This window comes from Salmo salar, chromosome ssa03 (genome assembly GCF_905237065.1).
Source record: "Salmo salar chromosome ssa03, Ssal_v3.1, whole genome shotgun sequence".
Lineage (NCBI taxonomy): Eukaryota > Metazoa > Chordata > Actinopteri > Salmoniformes > Salmonidae > Salmo > Salmo salar.
In genome coordinates this window covers 14393670-14412531 of record NC_059444.1, presented here as the reverse complement: position 1 = coordinate 14412531, position 18862 = coordinate 14393670, and the positions used below count along the sequence as shown (strand labels likewise).

Genomic DNA, 18862 nt, shown 5'->3' with positions numbered 1-18862 from the left:
CTGAAAAACATGATTTCCTGCAAAACAGGAATGTCAGTGTTCTGCCATGGCCAGGGAAGAGCCCAGATCTCAATCCCATTGAGCACGTCTGGGACCTGTTGGATCGGAGGGTGAGGGCTAGGGCCATTCCCCCCAGAAATGTCTGGGAACTTGCAGGTGCCTGGGTGGAAGAGTGGGGTAACATCTCACAGCAAGAACTGGCAAATTTGGTGCAGTCCATACTTAATGCAGCTGGTGGCCACACGAGACACTGACTGTTACTTTTAGTTGTTGAATCTTGTTATGTTCATACAAATATTTACCCACGTTAAGTTTGCTGAAGATAATCGCAGTTGACAGTGAGGATGTTTCTTTTTTTGCTGAGTTTACATATGAGATGAGTAATGGAAGATATGTAAACATTATTAAAGTGACATTATTAAAGTGACTAGCGTTCCATATATTAAAGTGGCCAATGATTTCAAGTCTGTGTATATAGGCGTTTCAATGTCTTACTTACGTCGGCCACGGAGAAGGAGAACCCACAGTCCTTGGTAGCGGGCCAAGGACTGTGGGCTCTCCTTGATCAAAACAATCTTGAAGCGTGGATTCCGACTGGTCAGACCAGCGTTTAATAGACTTTAGCACGGGTACATCCTGTTTGAGTTTCTGCCTATAGGAAGGGAGGAGCAAAATGTGGTCGTGGTCAGATTTGCCGAAAGGAGGGCGTGGGAGGGCCTTGTATGCATCCTGAAAGTTGGAGTAACAGCTGTCAAGTGTTTCAGTCAATATGCTGATAGAATTTAGGAAACCTTTTCGTCAAATTTGCTTTGTTAAAATCCCCAACTACAATAAATGCAGCCTTAGGATATATGGTTTCCAGTTTGCATAAAGTCCAGTGAAGTTCCTTGAGGGCTGTTGTGGCATCGGTTTGAGGGGGGATATACACGGCTGTGACTATAATTAAAGAGAATTATCTTGGGAGATAATACGGTCGGCATTTGATTGTGAGGCATTCTAGGTCGGGTGAACAAAAGGACTTGAGTTCCTGTATGTTATCACACCAGGAGTCGTTAATCATGAAACATACACCCCCACCCTTCTTTTTCCAGCACAGGCATGGAAAAGTCCATGGGTTCCTTCTTGTCAAGGTCATTAAGGTAAAAAAAAAAAAACTCTCAGTTGAGATCCGGTCATTTAAATACAATTCAGATGGCCCTCTCTGTCATACAGAATTCAACTTTTATCCATACAGTTCGATCACGCAGTACTGCAACATAGGCCAATATTGAAGCAAAATTGGAGAGAAAAAAACTAAGGGGCACTTCAGAAGAATGACATGCAAAAGTGTAGGATACTTTACAATAAAATGCAATAGGCCCACTGACTGATCATTTAATAGCCAAAATTGTGCAAAGTATTTTGATCGTAAAATAAAATGTATAAATAATATGTTTTGCAAACAACAAATTTTCTGCATTTCTATTGTTCTACATTTAGAGCGCCAACCAATTGTGGTTGGGCTGGAACAAAAGCCTGCACACTCTCTCTGGTGTTTAGCTATACTGCCGTTTTGCAGAGGGATTGTCATCTCTCTTGGAGACATAGCATAGGCCTATTGTTTTTTTTAATGTTTATAAACACATTTTCTCTAGAACAAGGCACAACATATTTATGTTACAGAACACGACTGTAAAGAGATAGAGATATGCAGATTAGAAATATGCTGAGCAAACGGATTATGTGCGTTGATTGATATTGCTGAAAACCGGTGAAGGGGGAACGTCAAATTCAAATCGAGAAAATAATCTGTACCGACTCACATTTAAACAAAGCATCGTCCAGAAACATAACCATACATGTTTTTTCTTGGAAATCATGATTGGAATTTTTAAAACCAAACGAATGGACCACTGTCTACCCGGTTTTAGTCGGTGGGCCGAGGTGTCTCCAAAATGAACGCTTCGCAAATACTAAAATACATGAAGTATGGCTCCACAATCGCAGCAATTGGTCAGTATGGCAAATGTATGGGCGGGGTCACTTACGTCACATGGCATTAGGAGTCTTTCATTGGTTAATCCTTTAAAGGACCCTTCTTTTATTGGTCAAAATATGTTGCGCTGCCATTGGTTTATATTACACACAGACAGTTTTGAAAACGGCATTTTACTTTAGAAAGCACGCGAACTACAACGCAAGACATCAGTCTTTGCGCTAGCTACATTTTTCTTCAAAGAGGTAAATCAAATTACTACATAGAATTCTGCAGCGACCTTGTGTGTTTGTTAATCTGTCTTTCATGCACGTACGTTTAAAGTATATTTTAATGTTTTGTATCATGTATCTCTAGCCAAAGGAGCCACTATTTGTTTTCAATCAAAACCCAGATAGCCAGTAGGTAGCCAAATATTGATTTACTTGCAGACGTGTGTTGATTAAATCATTTACAAAACAGCCGTGGCATTTAGGGTCCAGTTGATTACGTTATCTAGCTGGTGTAAAATGTGCGATTCGTTTGATCAGTGTTCATTGTTTGTTTCATGTGACTTTACCTTTTCTAACATTAGAGCGCGCACATTGTAACAATGTTCGAAGGGGACGACGGTGCCCAGTTCCAGTGCAGTGTCGTGGTGGAGCGCCTGAACTCGTCTGGCCAGGCCACCAAACGCCAAGTCATCCGGAAGGCAGCTGTTCTTCTCGGTCGCAACGAGTTCCAGGAGATAATCCTGCGCGTGCACGACGGTAAAGTGCCCCAAAGTTACACGCTCAAAGAGTTCCAGCTTTTTACCAGGTTTGTCAAGGATGGCAAGTGCACCGTCAAACTGCTCCCAGAAAACATCCAAGTGCTCATCTCTGACTGCCCGCCCCACCTACTAAACATTTTCCTGAAGACCTTGAGTATCAAACACCAGGCCTGGCAGACTAGCAAACCTGTGACAGACCGAGAGAAGCTGAAAGCCTGTCTGCCCCGCAGCTTCGAGACCATCAGCCCATTACAGCAGAAGGATGTACAGAAGGCCAATGAGCTGAGGAGCAAAGTGAACGCACCAGTGCTCTCTAGAGGTCTGGTAGTGAGGACTGGTAATAAGATGACTGGAGGACCACAGGGAGAGCAGGTTAAGAGACCAAGGACGGACTGTGACTCTAGCCCAGTGAGTTCATATCCTCAGTGACTTGGTCATTGCTCCCCAAGCTGTTATTCAACCTGGTTTGCACTTAACAACCCTGGTAGTGGGAATGCATTGCATGCCATTCAGCCTAGTCTGTTTATCACTGATTTGGTTTTGTTAGACATGGTGTTGGACATCAAACCAATCTTTTGTTAGCTGTTAGGATAGTCCTTGAAGTAGTCGTTGAATAGATTTTTATTATTATTATTATGCTCCGTTTTCAGTTGAAGGCACTCCACCCAAGCAAAAAGCCCACCCTGTCTCTACCAACAGCACGCAAGTTGAACAAAGAACAAGCCGCTGTCCTCAGTGCTGTGTTGAGTGGGAAGAATGTTTTCTTCACCGGCAGTGCAGGTAGCTACCTTCCATTCGAAGCTGAAGTCATTACTTTCATTGTATGAGTTTGATTCATACAATGACTCATATATTCAGGGCCCCCACATAGTGTTTTGGGCTATTCAAGACTGTGTTCTGTCTTTTTGTTCAGGCACAGGGAAGTCCTTCCTGTTGAAGAGGATTGTGGGCTCGCTGCCGCCTAAAAGCACCTACGCCACGGCCAGCACGGGCGTGGCGGCGTGTCACATCGGGGGGACCACGCTACACAACTTTGCTGGTTAGTCACCACACCACTGAATAGGAGTGAGCTGTCTCTTGAAATGGCAGTCTCAACTCTAACAGTTGTTTCAATTGACACATTGTGATAGCCCCCGTAGTTAGCTTTACAAAATGGTTTACTGCCGGTTACCAGAACTGTACTGTGGGCCTTTAGTGGAGGGTTGGCTGAACACCCTCATCTCGCTATCTTCTTTCACCTTCCCTATTTCCTTGTCTCCTTCCCACCTTTTCCAAATTCTCTTTAACCTTGTCTTACCTCATTTTTGTCTCTGTCTCAGGTATCGGGTCAGGCTCAGCCCCTCTGGAGCAGTGTATAGAGCTGGCCCAGAGGCCCGGGGTCCTGCAGCACTGGACTAGCTGTCGCCACCTCATCATCGACGAGATCTCCATGGTTGAGGCCCAGTTTTTCGACAAGCTGGAGGCCATAGCCAGGTACTAGAATCACCACTCGCACCCTATAGAATTTAGTATTGTATTATATAATTACGTTTATGGGCTGAATCCTATCTTCAGAAATGCCAGTCCCATTGACTCAATACACAATTTAAAGAATTATGTACACGTATCAACTGACGTGTTGCTATTTGAGTTCATTGCGTATAATTCTGCTATGATTTCTTCTAATGACATGTCGTTGCTCCAGGTCTCTGAGGAGGTCCACAGAGCCGTTTGGAGGAATCCAACTGATAGTGTGTGGGGACTTTCTCCAGCTGCCCCCGGTCTCCAAGGGAAAGGACAAGGCCGCATTCTGCTTCCAGGTCAGAAAGCCTGGTGATAATGGTGACGTCATGTTAATGCTCCACTGACTCCCACCTTGAGCGTTTCTCATTACAACATGTCAGTCTAGCCATGTTGGATTCTAACACAGAAGCTTGCGTACAACATGTGAATAATTAATGCATTACTAATATCACTGACAGATTTGGGGTAAACCTTTGAGTTTTCTAACTTATACAGTATTTCAAGTCAGTGTCTAAGATGATACCTGATATGATGAAGAGCGCACCATACATTGACAATGTTGACCTCTTGTTGACCTCTAGTCTAGAAGCTGGCGGAAGTGCATCCATCTGAACATGGAGCTGACTGAGGTGCGCAGACAGACTGACCAGTCTTTCATCTCCCTCCTGCAGGCAGTGAGGGTGGGCAGGTACAGTAATCTGAGCAATGGACAATAGGCAGCCATATTGGATGGCTGTTCTGGGCCTTTTCAATGGGTGTATCTCAATAGTCTGAAGCGGCTTCCTCGTTTCATGAAATGTAAGATTGGTAAAATACATGCTTTCACCTATCCAGTTCTCTGAAGCAGCTTCCTCTCCTTGTTTCATGAAATGCAAGATTGGTAAAAGACATGCTTTCACAAAATGTGACTTGGAACGAGAGGAGAGAGCCACTTTATAGACTGTTGAGAAGCACCCAGTGTGCCACCAAACAACTGATATCCATGGTCTCATGACAAAATGCCAGTTCTACAGTATACCATATAGAGTTTGAGCCATTTAGTAAAATAAAATGTAATCCTAATCAATGCAATATTCTAAGTCATTGTATTGTCAATGTCATCATTAAATCCTACAGAGTCACAGAGGAATTCACTGCCAAGTTGATGAAGAGCGCCTATCACAAGATTGAGCGGGATGGTATCCTGGCAACCAGGCTTTGCACTCACAAGGACGACGTAGAGCTCACTAACGACAACAAGCTCCAGCAGCTGCCAGGTTTGGTGGTTTTTCTTTAATTTTTTATCATTTTAAAGGCTTATCCCCCACAGTTCTTCCATTGTTGTGAGACAAACCGTTGCCTTGAGGCAAGTGACAATTGGCCATTGTGTGTCTCAGGCTTGAGTCAGCTCCTGACAGGGCCGGTCCAAGCCTCTAAGTGACTGAAGCGACCGCTTAGGGCCCCATGAACACTAGGAGGCCCCAGACCAAAGCATTTTATAAATAAGCCACTGACTTTTAGTCACTCACTCAGATATGTAAACATGGTGTAAGTTATGGCAAAATGTTTTAGAATTGCAGGAAATTATTTAGATTAATCTTTGTTGTCAAGAGCAGTGGAGACCACAAATGTTTTGCTCGCTAGGTGGGGGGGCAACAATTTCGCTTAGGGCCCCAAAAAGGCTGCCTCAAGGGGGTCTCTCTTCCAAAGGTGTTTTTGGGTGCTAACACAATTAGCAGGCCATTTCAGGAATTTGGGGTAGTAAAACTTAAAAATAATAATTTAAACAAATTTAGATCACTGCAGTTATCACAACTTCCATTAACAGGTCCCGATCATCATAAAGGCAAAAATATTTGGCGTATCTAAAAGCGTGACAGCCCAGATGGAGAAATTGTACAATGATTGCTCTGCAAGTACAAAGTACGAGCTCTCAAACACGTGTCTTTAAGATTGTTGGACGTCTATGAACACGCTGTCATGCTTCACTGCAACGAGCCATCACATTGATTAGAAGTGGGACATGAAGTCCCACATACTGAGAACATGGAGGAGAGGCTCACAACAGAACATGAAATGACATTAATACCTTTATTTCTGAGTAAGGTGAGGGACTGCAGTAAGGTGAGGGACTGCAGTAAGGTGAGGGTACTGCAGTAAGGTGAGGGACTGCAGTAAGGTGAGGGACTGCAGTAAGGTGAGGGACTGCAGTAAGGTGAGGGACTGCAGTAAGGTGAGCGCCATCTAGTTGATAGCTACCCAGGACTGCTGTAAATTGAACTGCATTGCCCTCTAGAGGTCAAACACGACCATATTAGAATTTTGAATTCACGTCGTTTAAAACAAATTCAGTTCGTTTTCTGAAGAAAAAAAATGGCAGTTTAAACGTTAAGTGAAATTTTACATTTGTCACATCTCAAGTGTAGACACACCCCATGATTAAGTAAGCTAGAACCAATGAAAGGACATGGTCTTGTTTTTGATTTATGTGAACCCAGCCTTGTGCTGCCCTTGTTACTGGGCAACCTGTGGTGAGTGTGCCTGCAGCTACCATGAGTGCTCTGTGTGTCGTGCTGGTTTCAACGGTCATGGAGTCCTACTGAGATGAAAATTGAAAGTAGGGTTGTCACTTACAAAAAACATTTGGTGTAAAAACAATTTCTACCCCAATTGCTTGAAACAAAATCAACATCCATGTGCTGCTTTTGTTAGGAGACCCTACTGAACATGTCCTCTGTCTGTGACTCAAAGTAAAATACTATATTGTAGCTGTTTGCTGCCTATGTACTTTAGGTTACAGATCTGGGATCTCCTGGGTGTCATATTGTGCAGAGGGTTGCGAAGGTGTACCCCAATAGTAAGCCCTCTGTTAGCATGTCTCTCAGTGAGCTATTAAACAGGAAGAGGGTAACCATTACTGAGTTAAATAGGCTGCAAAAAGTGGTGATGTGATATCAGGAGAGCTAAACGGATGTGCAAGGACAACATTTGAGCAACGTGGTACCAATAATTTAAGCTCGGCCTGGGATGGTATGGAAGCTTTTGTGGGGTTGCAGGACAAAAGTAAGGATTTTATATTTTGGCATTAGATGGGTTTTAATTCTGACAGGTAACTGGTACAGGTCTTCATTGAGTTGTATCTCAGTTTTGATGTACACGATTTTAGAATAAATTCTACATTTAAAAACCAGCCTCATGAACACAATCTTCCCTTTGATGAATGCAGTGTGGTTGGCACATTTAGACACTGCAAACCCAGAAAAAGCCCTGGACACGTCACCTGACAACAGGAGTAAAAAAAAAAATCAATGGATATTTTGGGTGGGGCTGTAAGCTGTCAGGAAATGACTCACTGCTGTGACACACAGCACTGGCCAATCGTCACCTGGTTTCCCCTCTCCTGCTGAGCAATTAGACCTTATTTTTTTTAAATTGCGTATTAACAGTCTACTGGGATCCATGTTGCCAAGAACAACCACTCAAAGGTTTTTAATAACTACAGACCAGTCACCAAAGGGTAGACGATAGCCAATTACAATCATTTTGGCACCATGATTGACTAATAAATTGAGCTCTGTATAACACTGGCATGTTGTGTAAGAAGGACAAGCAACAGCTTTTTTTGTCACAGGAAACTGGGAAAGTTCCAAGTTGACAGGACCTTGATGACTCTGTACGATTTATAAGAGTCTTAACATTTTCTTTGATCTGTTGGTATGGCAACCTTTAGTATCAAAGCTAAAAGTCCACTAGCTAGAATGGTGAACGTGGGAAGTAAGCTCACAGGAGTCCCGCAGAGTAGTCTGACCTGTACAACAGACAAGTGGTGAGGAAGGCAGGACTGTGCCTACACTCTTCCCATCTTGTCTGACTGTGTCCACCCTCTACACTTCAAACTCAACTCTGGACCTGGAAGTTCCACTTAAAAAATTTAGACCTGGGACACCAGGTGGGTGCAATTACCAGGTTAAACAGAACCAGCAGGCTCCGGACCTCGTAGGTTGACTCCCCCCTGCTCTACACTGTGAGTTCCATCCTGTCTGACTGTGCCCACCACCTACACTGTGAGTTGCAGGGCCTACCCTCTTGTTCCCAGTTTAGAGTCCCCACTGTCAAGACTAACCGGTACAAGCAGTCCTTTATCGCTACGGTCATTGCCCTTTTCAATACAGGGAAGAGGTTGGCTACTCTGTCCAACTGGTTTCATTGTCCTTGGTTGTCATAACATGGGGCTGATGGTGGTAATGACGTTGCTGCTGACTATTTGTCAGCATATTCTTGATGTTGACGTGATAATTTGAGAATGTTGTTGGGTAATTTTACTACTGCTTTTTGTGCTGCTGCTAATGTTGCACAGTCAGACAGGATGGAACTCATGGTGTAGAGCACATGTCAAACTTATTCCACGGAGGGACGATTTGTCTGCAGTTGTTCACTCCACCCTTGTACTTGTACCGTTGACTAAAGTCACTAATTAGTAAAACTCCCCTCACCTGGTTGTCTAGGTCTTAATTGAAATGATGCTGTCAGCCCATGACTGATGTAGCCCATTGGGATCCATGTGGATTTAGTTTGTCTCCATATGCTCCCCCTGATGTGAAGCCCAATGCCTTCTGGGACAAATGTAAGTAGAAACTTGATAACTTGAACTGTGTGCAACATTTTTAAAGGGGTCTTGTTGCTTCCAGGGTCAGTGCGGGTGTTTGAGGCGGTGGACAGCGACCCTGCACTGGTGAAGACCATAGACAGCCAGAGTCCTGTCAGCAGGCTGCTGCAGCTTAAAGTGGGGGCTCAGGTCAGTGCATGGAGACTACTCCCTCAGTGGTCACAGCTGAAAAGAGACAAATGCATCTTTAACCTGTTGAGCTAGCTTGAATCAATGATGATCAGATGCATGGTGTTTTTTGAAGTCATTTTTATTTTCCATTGTGATATGACCGCTCACTGACGACTGATTTGATTCCTATCCCCAGGTCATGCTAACGAAGAACCTGGATGTCCAGCGTGGCCTGGTCAACGGGGCTCGAGGTGTCGTAGTGGACTTTCAGCCGGGAAAACTAGGTAGATTTAATATACAGTACACTTACACATCAATAAACAGTAGGATTGAGGTTAAAGAAGTATATGGTTCAGGTCTTGGTTAACACTGTTTGCTCTACAGACTCAGTAACATTTCAACTATCTACTAACCCTTGCTGTAATCTTAACCCTTATCCTAAACTTAACCCTTATCAAGCAGTTGTTTATCAACAGATGGTCATACTAGCTGTACAGCATCTACAGATGGAAAATCCAGACTATCCAAATATAGTGACCCAAAAGTATGCTTTAATGCCTAATAACCCTACATTTTTATTGCGGTTATCTGCTTTAGCTATGCATTTATATAGTATAGTAGTATACTGTATAGTAGCAGTCCATGAGTCCTTTCTGACTCATCAGGGCTCCCACGTGTGCGTTTCCTGTGTGGCACCACTGAGGCGTTGAAGCCAGAGCGCTGGATGTTCAAGGCCGGAGGCGGGCTCTATCTGAGCCGCCAGCAGCTGCCACTCAAACTGGCCTGGGCCATCTCCATCCACAAGAGCCAGGTGAGGCGTGGCAATGACCATATAAGACCCTATGGTGTGCTTGGTTAAACTCTCTAGAATGGAATAGGGATTCCACATATGAGCCATATTCAAATACAAAGAAAATGCATCCTTCCATCTCTTGGAGGTGACCTGATACAATTGATTTGGTTAAAGTTATGCAGTGCAACTGCTGCTTTCTCCTGTCCAATAATCTTGGATCATTTGATAACGCCTTCTCTCTCCGACGACAAATGTGATGGTCCTATGTTTGATCCCATTCCCAAAACGCAATCCTCTCCCTTCGGCTGCGACGACGCGCCCCTGAAATGGAATACAGCCTCCAATGGATGACCATTAGCAATTCTCACGCCCTCCTATGTCACCCCATGTCTTGCCACTAAACTACCAGACAGTGCTGGTCACAGATCAGCTGAGTTGGGCCCTGGGTGTTATTACTCAGTCCACCACCACCCCCCCCCTCTAACCTGAGAATTGGATCTCATTACTCTGAAATGTGTCCGTGTGATTGGCTAGATGGATAAGCAGAGCCCTCTGGGTAATTGAGTTCATTGGTCACTGTCGGCGTCATCAATGTTTGGTTTCCCCTCCTCTCGACGGAGAGGCAGCGGTAGAATCCGATGGCGTGAACAGAGTGTCACAGGATCATAACCTTGTGATAATTGCAGCTTATATTAGCATCAAAGATGTGCAGCTCTAAGCAACATGTCTAGATTCTGTGTTCATATGATTCATTCCCTATGAATCATTGTTTTTCTGCAGCTATCCAAACAAAGCTAGTTTTCACTACATGTCAGGCTGACTGATTTCACATCACGTGTATTGAATAGGTCTTCCTGTCTGTATGATTGTCTACCGCATTCTGTCTATGTCCATGCATCTGTATTTGGGGCATGTCTCTTACGCATCTGTATTTGGGGCATGTCTCTTACCCACTGTATTTGGGGCATGTCTCTTACCCACTGTGTGTCAGGGCATGACGCTGGACTGTGTGGAGATCTCCCTGGCGCGGGTGTTTGAGAGGGGCCAGGCCTATGTGGCGCTGTCTCGGGCCAAGAGCCTGGAGGGGCTAAGGGTCATGGACTTTGACCCCCACGTGGTCCGTGCCGACCCCGATGTGCTGCACTTCTACAGCAAGCTGAGGAAAGAGAGGCTACTGTTGCAGGTGAGTTTCTGGCTGTGTGCTTCATTTGTATTGACCATAGGGCCTAATGTTCTTTGACCCAGTCTGGGTCCTCGTAGGGGTTATCTAACAAGGACCCAGAATAGGTCAAAGGGCTTATAGACCTACAGTGACTTGTTCCACATTTTGTAGGCACAGCCTGAATTCAACATGGATTAAATAGGTGAGAGAAATCTATCAATACACAATACCCCAAAATAACAGTGAAAACATAAAACATTTAGAAAAATGAAATACAAATCTAATTTACATAAGTATTCACACCCCTGAATCAATACTTTGTAGAAGCACCTTTGGCAGTGATTACAACTGTGAGTCTTTCTGGGTAAGTCTAAGAGCTTTGCACACCTGGATTGTACAATATTTGCCTATTTTTATGTTTCAAGTTCAGTCAAATTGGTTGTTAATTATTGCTGGACAACCATTTTCAGGGCTTGCCATAGATATTCACACAGATTTAAGTCAAGACTAACTCGGCCACTCATGAACATTCACTGTGTTCTTGGTAAGCAACTCCAGTGTAGATTTGGCCATGTGTTTTTCGGTTATTGTCCTGCTAAAAGGTGAATTATTCTCCCATTGTCTAGTCACTAGTGGAAAGCAGACTAAACCAGGATTTTGCCTGTGCTTTTTAAAAAATGTTATCCTGAAACTCCCCAGTCCATAACATTATACAGCTACCACTATGCTTGACGATATGGAGTGGTAATCAGAAATGTGTTGTATTCAGGACAAAGTTAATTGCTTTGCCACATTTTTTGCAGTATTACTTTAATGTCTTGTTGCAAGCAGAATGCATTTAAAACTATATTTTTATTCTGTGCAGGCTTACTACAATTTCACTTGGCAATTAGGTTAGTATAGTGGTGTAACTACAATGTTGTTGATCCAGCCTCAGTTTTCTCCTGTTACAACCATTAAACTCTGTTTTAAAGTCACCATTGGCCTTATGGTGAAATCCCTGAGTGGTTTCCTTCCTCTCCGGCAACTATGTTAGTAAGAAACTCTTTGTAGTAACTGGGTATGTCTATACACCATCCAAAGTGTAATTAATGTCTTCAGCATGCTCAAAGGATGTGTGACAAAACATGCATACAAGCTACAACATCAACTACATCACGCCTGCCCAGACCCACCCGCATCACTCTCCGCCACATGGCCTCAAACTGCACCATTTATTTTCTCTCTGCCGCCGCCCACACATTTTCAACTTTTAGATATTCATCTTAGGGATATTCAATGGGTGCCATTCTTTCCCTGGTCTTTGTGGCTGAGTATGTTTGAAATGCATTGCTTGACTGAGGAACCTTAGTTATCTGTATGTGTGGGATACAGAGATGAAGTAGTCATTCAAATATAATTTTAAACACTATTGCACACAGTGAGTCCATGTGACTTGTTAAGCACATTTTTACTCAAATGATTTAGGCTTGCCATAACAAAAGGGTTGAATACTTATTGACTCAAGACATTTCTGCTTTTCTTAATTAATTTGTAGAAATGTCAACACAATTCCACTTTGACATTGTGTGTGTTTAGGCCAGTGACAAAATATATTTAATCAATTTTAAATTCAGGCTGTGACACCATTGTGGAAAAAGTCAAGGGGTGTGAATATTTTCTGAAGGCCCTGTACATTGTGGAAAAATACAAATTCTTTGAAGCAATGAGAATTGCCTTTTTTCTCTTTTTTGGGGGGAGGGGGGACGGGACTGGTGACCTTAGCAGTTTAGTTGCACTTTAATGTTATCCTACTATGTACTGCCACCCTGTGTCAAGAGGTGCAATTTTTTCCAGAGATTTGGCCTAAGGGCTAGGTCTGGCAATGATGATCTTTGTTGGATGTGGCCGTCCACAGCTGTGTGGGTGTGTATGTCCAAAGCAAAGGGCTTGTATAACACTCTGTATCTCTGCAGGCTTCAATGAATGAGTTTGTGGGCAAAAGTAACAAGGAGAACCGTTGGTGAGAAGGAACCCCTCAACAATCCAAACCGTGCAAACTATTTTAATTTAACATTTGATTTGTGGTTTGATTTCCATCTTTCAAGTGATCATCTCGTGCTGTCTACTTTTTTAAAGGGTATACACATCATGAACTTTTGTACTTTTCAACTTTTGTTTTATTTTTATATACCTGTTATTTATTGTCTTGATTTTAAGCAAATAAAGTTTTAGTAGAACTATACTGAAAAGTATAAACGCATCATGTGAAGTGTTGGTTTCACGAGCTAAAATAAAAGATCCCAGAAATGTTCCATATGTACAAAAAGCTTTTCTCCCAGATTTGGTGCACAAATTTGTTTACATACCTGTTAGTAAGCATTTCTTTTTTGCCAAGATAATCCAACCGCCTGGCAGGTGTGGCACATCAAAAACTGATTAAACTGCATGATCATTACACAGGTGCACCTTGTGCTGGGGACAATAAGGCCACTCTAAAATGTGCAGTTTTGTCACAGAACACAATGCCACAGATGTCTCAGTTTGAGGGAGTGTGCAATTGGCATGCTGACTGCAGGAATGTCCACCATAACTGTTGCCAGAATTTAATGTTAATTTCTCTACCATCAGCCACATGTCATTATAGAGAATTTGGCAGTATGTCCAACTGGCCTCACAACTGCAGACCTTGTGGAACCATGCCAGCCCAGGACCTCCACGGAATCTTCACCTGGGGGATCGTCTGAGACCAGCCACCGGACAGCTGATAACTGTGGACTATTTCTGTCTGTAATAAAGCCCTTTTTAAGGGAAAAACTCATTCTGATTGACTGGGCTTCATACCCCAGTGGGTGGACCTATGCCCTCCCATGGCTGTGCCCCTGCCCAGTCGTGAAATCCATAAATTAGGGCCTAATTTACTTAAATTGACTGATTTCCTTCATATATGAACTCGGTAAAGTCATTGCATGTTTATTTTTCCCCAGTAGACTTTGTACAGTAACTATGACCAGTTTCATTTCAAGGCTTGGCCTATATTGTAAGGTCATAAACCAAAAAGACATTGGATTGAGGTATTTAGAGCATCACATTCTCGGGCTTACATACTCATAGTACCAAGAAACATTGTTTGATTTCAAAGATGACTTGGGGCTCCTTGATTGCTTCAATGTGGTTTAATAGGTCAGGTCTGTACCCAAACAATTTGAGCTTCTACTTTTAAAAATCCACCTTTCCAGAAACAAGTCTCTCACCGTTGCCACTTGCTATAGACCACCCTCAGCCACCCAGCTGTGCCCTGGACACCATATGTGAATTGATTGTGGTCATAACCGCCGTTGATAAGAGACATTACTTTGCAGCCGTATTCATCGACTTGGCCAAGGCTTTCGACTCTGTCAATCACCACATTCTTATTGGCAGACTCAACAGCCTTGGTTTCTCAAATGATTGCCTCGCCTGGTTCACCAACTACTTCTCTGATAGAGTTCAGTGTGTCAAATCAGAGGGCCTGTTGTCCGGACCTCTGGCAGTCTCTATGGGGGTGCCACAGGGTTCAATTCTTGGGCCGACTCGCTTCTCTGTATACATCAATGATGTTGCTCTTGCTGCTGGTGATTCTCTGATCCACCTCTACGCAGACGACGCCATTCTGTATACCTCTGGCCCTTCTTTGGACACTGTTAACTAACCTCCAGATGAGCTTCAATGCCATACAACTCTCCTTCCGTGGCCTCCAACTGCTCTTAAATGCAAGTAAAACTAAATGCATGCTCTTCAACTGATCACTGCCCACACCTGCCCGCCCGTCCAGCATCACTACACTGGACGGTTCTGACTTAGAATATGTGGACAACTCCAAATACCTAGGTGTCTGGTTAGACTGTAAACTCTCCTTCCAGACTCACATTAAGCATCTCCAATGTCAAATTAAATCTAGAATCTGCTTCCTATTTTGCAACAAAGCATCTTTCACTCATGCTGCCAAACATACCCTTGTAAAACTGACCATCCTACCGATCCTCGACTTCGGCGATGTCATTTACGAAATAGCCTCCAACACTCTACTCAACAAATTGGATGCAGTCTATCACAGTACCATCTGTTTTGTCACCAAAGCCCCATATACTACCCACCACTGCGACCTGTACGCTCTCGTTGGCTGGCCCTCGCTTCATACTCGTCGCCAAACCCACTGGCTCCAGGTCATCTACAAGTCTCTGCTAGGTAAAGCCCCGCCTTATCTCAGCTCACTGTTCACCACAGCAGCACCCACCCGTAGCACGCGCTCCAGCAGGTATATCTCACTGGTCACCCCCAAAAGCCAATTCTTCCTTTGGCTGCATTTCCTTCCAGTTCTCTGCTGCCAATGACTGGAACGAACTGCAAAAATCACTGCTGGAGACTGGAGACTCAAAGCTGGAGACTCAAATCTCCCTCACTAGCTTTAAGCACCAGCTGTCAGAGCAGCTCACAGATCACTGCACCTGTACACAGCCCATCTGTAAATAGCCCATCCAACTACCTCATCCCCAGATTGGATTTATCTTGCTCCTTTGCACCCCAGTATCTCTACTTGCACATTCATCTTCTGCACATCTACCATTCCAGTGTTTCATTGCTATATTGTAATTACTTTGCCACCATGGCCTATTTATTGCCTTACCTCCCTTAACCTACCTCATTTGCACACACTGAATATAGACTATTTCTACTGTATTATTGACTGTTTGTTTACTCCATGTGTAACTCTGTGTTGTATGTGTCGAACAGCTTTGCTTTATCTTGGCCAGGTCGCAGTTGTAAATGAGAACTTGTTCTCAACTTGCCTACCTGGTTAAATAAAGGTGAAATAAAAAGTGTAGTCAAACCAAGCACTGACTGAATCATTAGCCAGGTTTCCAGTATCATGCAACCTCTGCAAGCCAGTGCTTACAAGAACCAGAGGTGTTCGAAACTAACAGACTCAAATGTGAAAACTTCCAGCAAATACTTTATGGAGGATGCCACACTCCCAGACTGTGGTCAGTCTTCACCACAGGAAGTAATTGCTTGTAGAGTTTTCCCAACTAGTTCTGACACTAGTCGTCACTCTGGCCCATAGATGGCGACGTAGGGAAACCACACTCCTCTTCTCTGGACCAACACATTCATGTATAAACTTATGGTTTGAAGAAGTAGAGGGGACACAAGGTTTGCAGTGTTTGGAATTTTAATGCAGTATAACTCCTGAGGGGTTAGTCACCTGGCCAGTCTTCATTCACTGGCTACAAAGATCTGAGAAGTTTGCATCTATCACCAATACAAGCAGCAGGTTGGCCATATACAGTCTAAAATGTACATATGTGTAATGGCTCAGGTTGCTGGTGTATACAGAACTATATTTTGTCCAGAAAAAAACTATTAACAAGATCTAATTGATTAACAATCATGGGTAGAACACAGGCTCTGGTCTCAAGCCTTCCCTGACACTGCACATCTGTAGTATTTAAAACAGATTCCACAGATGCAATAAACTACTGGAATTGACAGAGAATGGAGATGTTCATTTGACGTTGTGGAAGAGCTTGTGCGCTACCTGTGAGAAAAAAGGAGAAATAATTAGTTCAATATGATAATGTATAGTCATTTATAGATTACTACCCCCCAAAAAATACATTGATCACATGTCAGCTTGACATTTTCCTGCATGCAGTAGTGTGTGTGCTCACAGGGTGCCTAAAAACACGTACACAGTGGTCCCGTGCATGTAGGAAGTCGAAGAGTTCCTCTGTGCATTCCTCCTCAGTGTGTGATCTTGAGCCCACTCGGGCCGTGCAGGCCTCCAGCCTCTCCCTTGTGTGGGTGCAGTGCTCTGACGCCTCACACTTTGCCCGTATTGTTTCTAAGGGATCCTGGGAGAGACAAACACAGCTGCAGATGACTCATCAAAAAACAGTACCTCTCAATGAATAGAAAAAGAGTCAGGGAATCTTAATGTGTGTGTTCATATTCAAATATTATTCAAAGGAAGTATGGTAAATGTAAATTCAACTGTCTTACCACCATGTCTTCCTCTTCCTCCTCCTCCTCTCCTTCTTCTTCTGCCGGTGTCTCTTCCTCCTATTCAGTGACAACGTTAGTGGGGTGCAACATACACCTTGCATGTAAACATTTAACAAAGATGACTCAATTATTAATTCGGCAGCATAGCCTAGTGGTTAGAGCGTTGGGCTAGTAACCGAAAGGTTGCAAGTTTGAATCCCCGAGCCGACAAGACACAAATCTGTCATGCTGCCCCTGAACAAGGCAGTTAGCCCACTGTTCCTAGGCCGTCATCGTAAATAAGAATGTGTTCTTAACTGACTTGCCTAGTTAAATAAAGGTATAAAAAAAAAAATCTACAAAAGCCATTCCTGTTGTACACAACAAGGTTCCATCTTACAGGATTAACTTTCTGAATGAGATCTATAGGAAGTGAATTTGAGTTGATCTATTGTAAAAGCAAAGAATAGTATTAGGTTATAGGTTCAATAGCTACCCCTTAGCATTATATATATATAATGCTAACTCATCAACTTGATTTATTCAAATGATCTAAAGCTAGTTGTCATACCTAGGTTGATAATGTAACTAACTAAAACTAGTTTGTTTCTAAATATAAAATACAGGTGTAAATGACAAAGGACCCAGCAACACAACCCATGGGATGTGTGATCATGACAATAAATATAAATCTACAGTCCATCTCATATGAAACAATAATAAATAAATAACTTATTTGTGATAAATATGTTGGTTATAATACAGTAACTCAAAGAGATGCATGGCATCCATTTGCGACGTTACACCAATCTCAATCTTCCATGTTAATTCAACGAGGGATGTCCAGAGCTAGCTGCCAAGGACGCACGCCTGGCTAGTAATACCTTTACCAAGTTACTGTATGCAGCTAACGTTACCTAGCTAGCGAATAGCATTCGGGTTGCATAACTTGATACAATGGTAGGATTAGCAGAGAAAACTACATTGCAATAGGAAGGTTTTGATATTGTACAATACCTCATCATCAGGCTCCCCATTCATTATCATTTTGTTTTCGAAAACCATAATTTTAGTCCTTTAATTGGAAAGGACAACACCGGCAGAAGACACACGACCTAACGTTAGATCACCAGCTTTGATATGGAGGACGTGTTAGGTCACACGCAGGAAATAGCTAGCTAGAAAGTTCGCCGGAAGAATGTTTCTTTTCGTTCACTAGATGGCAGCCCTCCAACCATCTCCATAATATTGGTATGGGATCCTCCCATCTGATGCGCTGGGGGAACCAATGTTCTGATATATTCTGCCCGATGGCAAGACGGACTGGAAACAGTGTCGTACACCAACATGGCGGCGTTCATGGACACGAGAATATTGTTTAGAACAATTTAAAATCCACGGTGTCTGACGGAATCGCGCGAAAGCAAAATTGTACCTATAACGTGTAGACTAGTTTAAGCAACAACAAAAAATACACAAACAAGTTCACGAAAAAAATAGCACCCGTTCACTTTGTGTGAGGAGGGTCTTTTTTTCACGCACAATTGTATACCTTCATATTTTAATATCATCCCCGGTGATGGAGGCAACAGAGTGAGAACTGCTTATTTACTAGCAACAAGGATGTTAACAAGTTAGTCTCTAAATTAGCCTAGGCTGCCGATAGTATGGGTCCTGGATCTGCACTGTCTTCTAGGATTTATGTGCATTCTCTGTAATACACTCGTGTCCCCTGTGGACCGGCTTGGACATAAACCATTTTTTTTATTTTTTACCTTTATTTAACTAGACAAGTCAGTTAAGAACAAATTCTTATTTACAATGATGGCTAAACCCGGAAGACGCTGGGCTAATTATGCGCCACCCTAAACCATCCTCCATTCAGGTTGCAAAGGCATAATTCCCTTAACTATATTTTA

General features: G+C 43.1%; 2 protein-coding genes across 3 annotated transcripts; one reads left to right on the top strand and one right to left on the bottom strand.

The window, feature by feature from the left end:
- The first annotated feature begins 2106 nt into the window (after window positions 1-2106).
- pif1 (PIF1 5'-to-3' DNA helicase homolog (S. cerevisiae)) lies at window positions 2107-13182 on the top strand. The gene is made up of 13 exons (XM_014189968.2): window positions 2107-2220; window positions 2550-3134; window positions 3377-3506; window positions 3640-3765; window positions 4046-4199; window positions 4411-4525; window positions 4811-4917; window positions 5346-5485; window positions 8897-9003; window positions 9182-9269; window positions 9651-9796; window positions 10770-10961; window positions 12896-13182. The coding sequence occupies exons 2-13, from the start codon at window positions 2568-2570 to the stop codon at window positions 12944-12946; spliced, it is 1923 nt and encodes a 640-aa protein (XP_014045443.1). The 5' UTR covers window positions 2107-2220; window positions 2550-2567; the 3' UTR covers window positions 12947-13182.
- A 2931-nt stretch (window positions 13183-16113) lies between these two features.
- On the bottom strand, window positions 16114-18234 carry LOC106598937 (cytochrome b-c1 complex subunit 6, mitochondrial). Of its 2 annotated transcripts, none has more exons than XM_014189966.2 (4): window positions 17961-18234; window positions 16962-17021; window positions 16631-16813; window positions 16114-16497 (listed from the first exon to the last, which is right to left on the bottom strand). In XM_014189966.2, exons 1-4 carry the CDS (start codon window positions 18006-18008, stop codon window positions 16465-16467), a joined length of 324 nt encoding a protein of 107 aa, XP_014045441.1. In that variant the 5' UTR covers window positions 18009-18234; the 3' UTR covers window positions 16114-16464. The 2 variants fall into 2 exon arrangements, with proteins under 2 accessions (XP_014045441.1, XP_014045442.1); XM_014189967.2 differs by having other exon boundaries at window positions 16652-16813; window positions 17961-18196.
- Window positions 18235-18862: the final 628 nt, after the last annotated feature.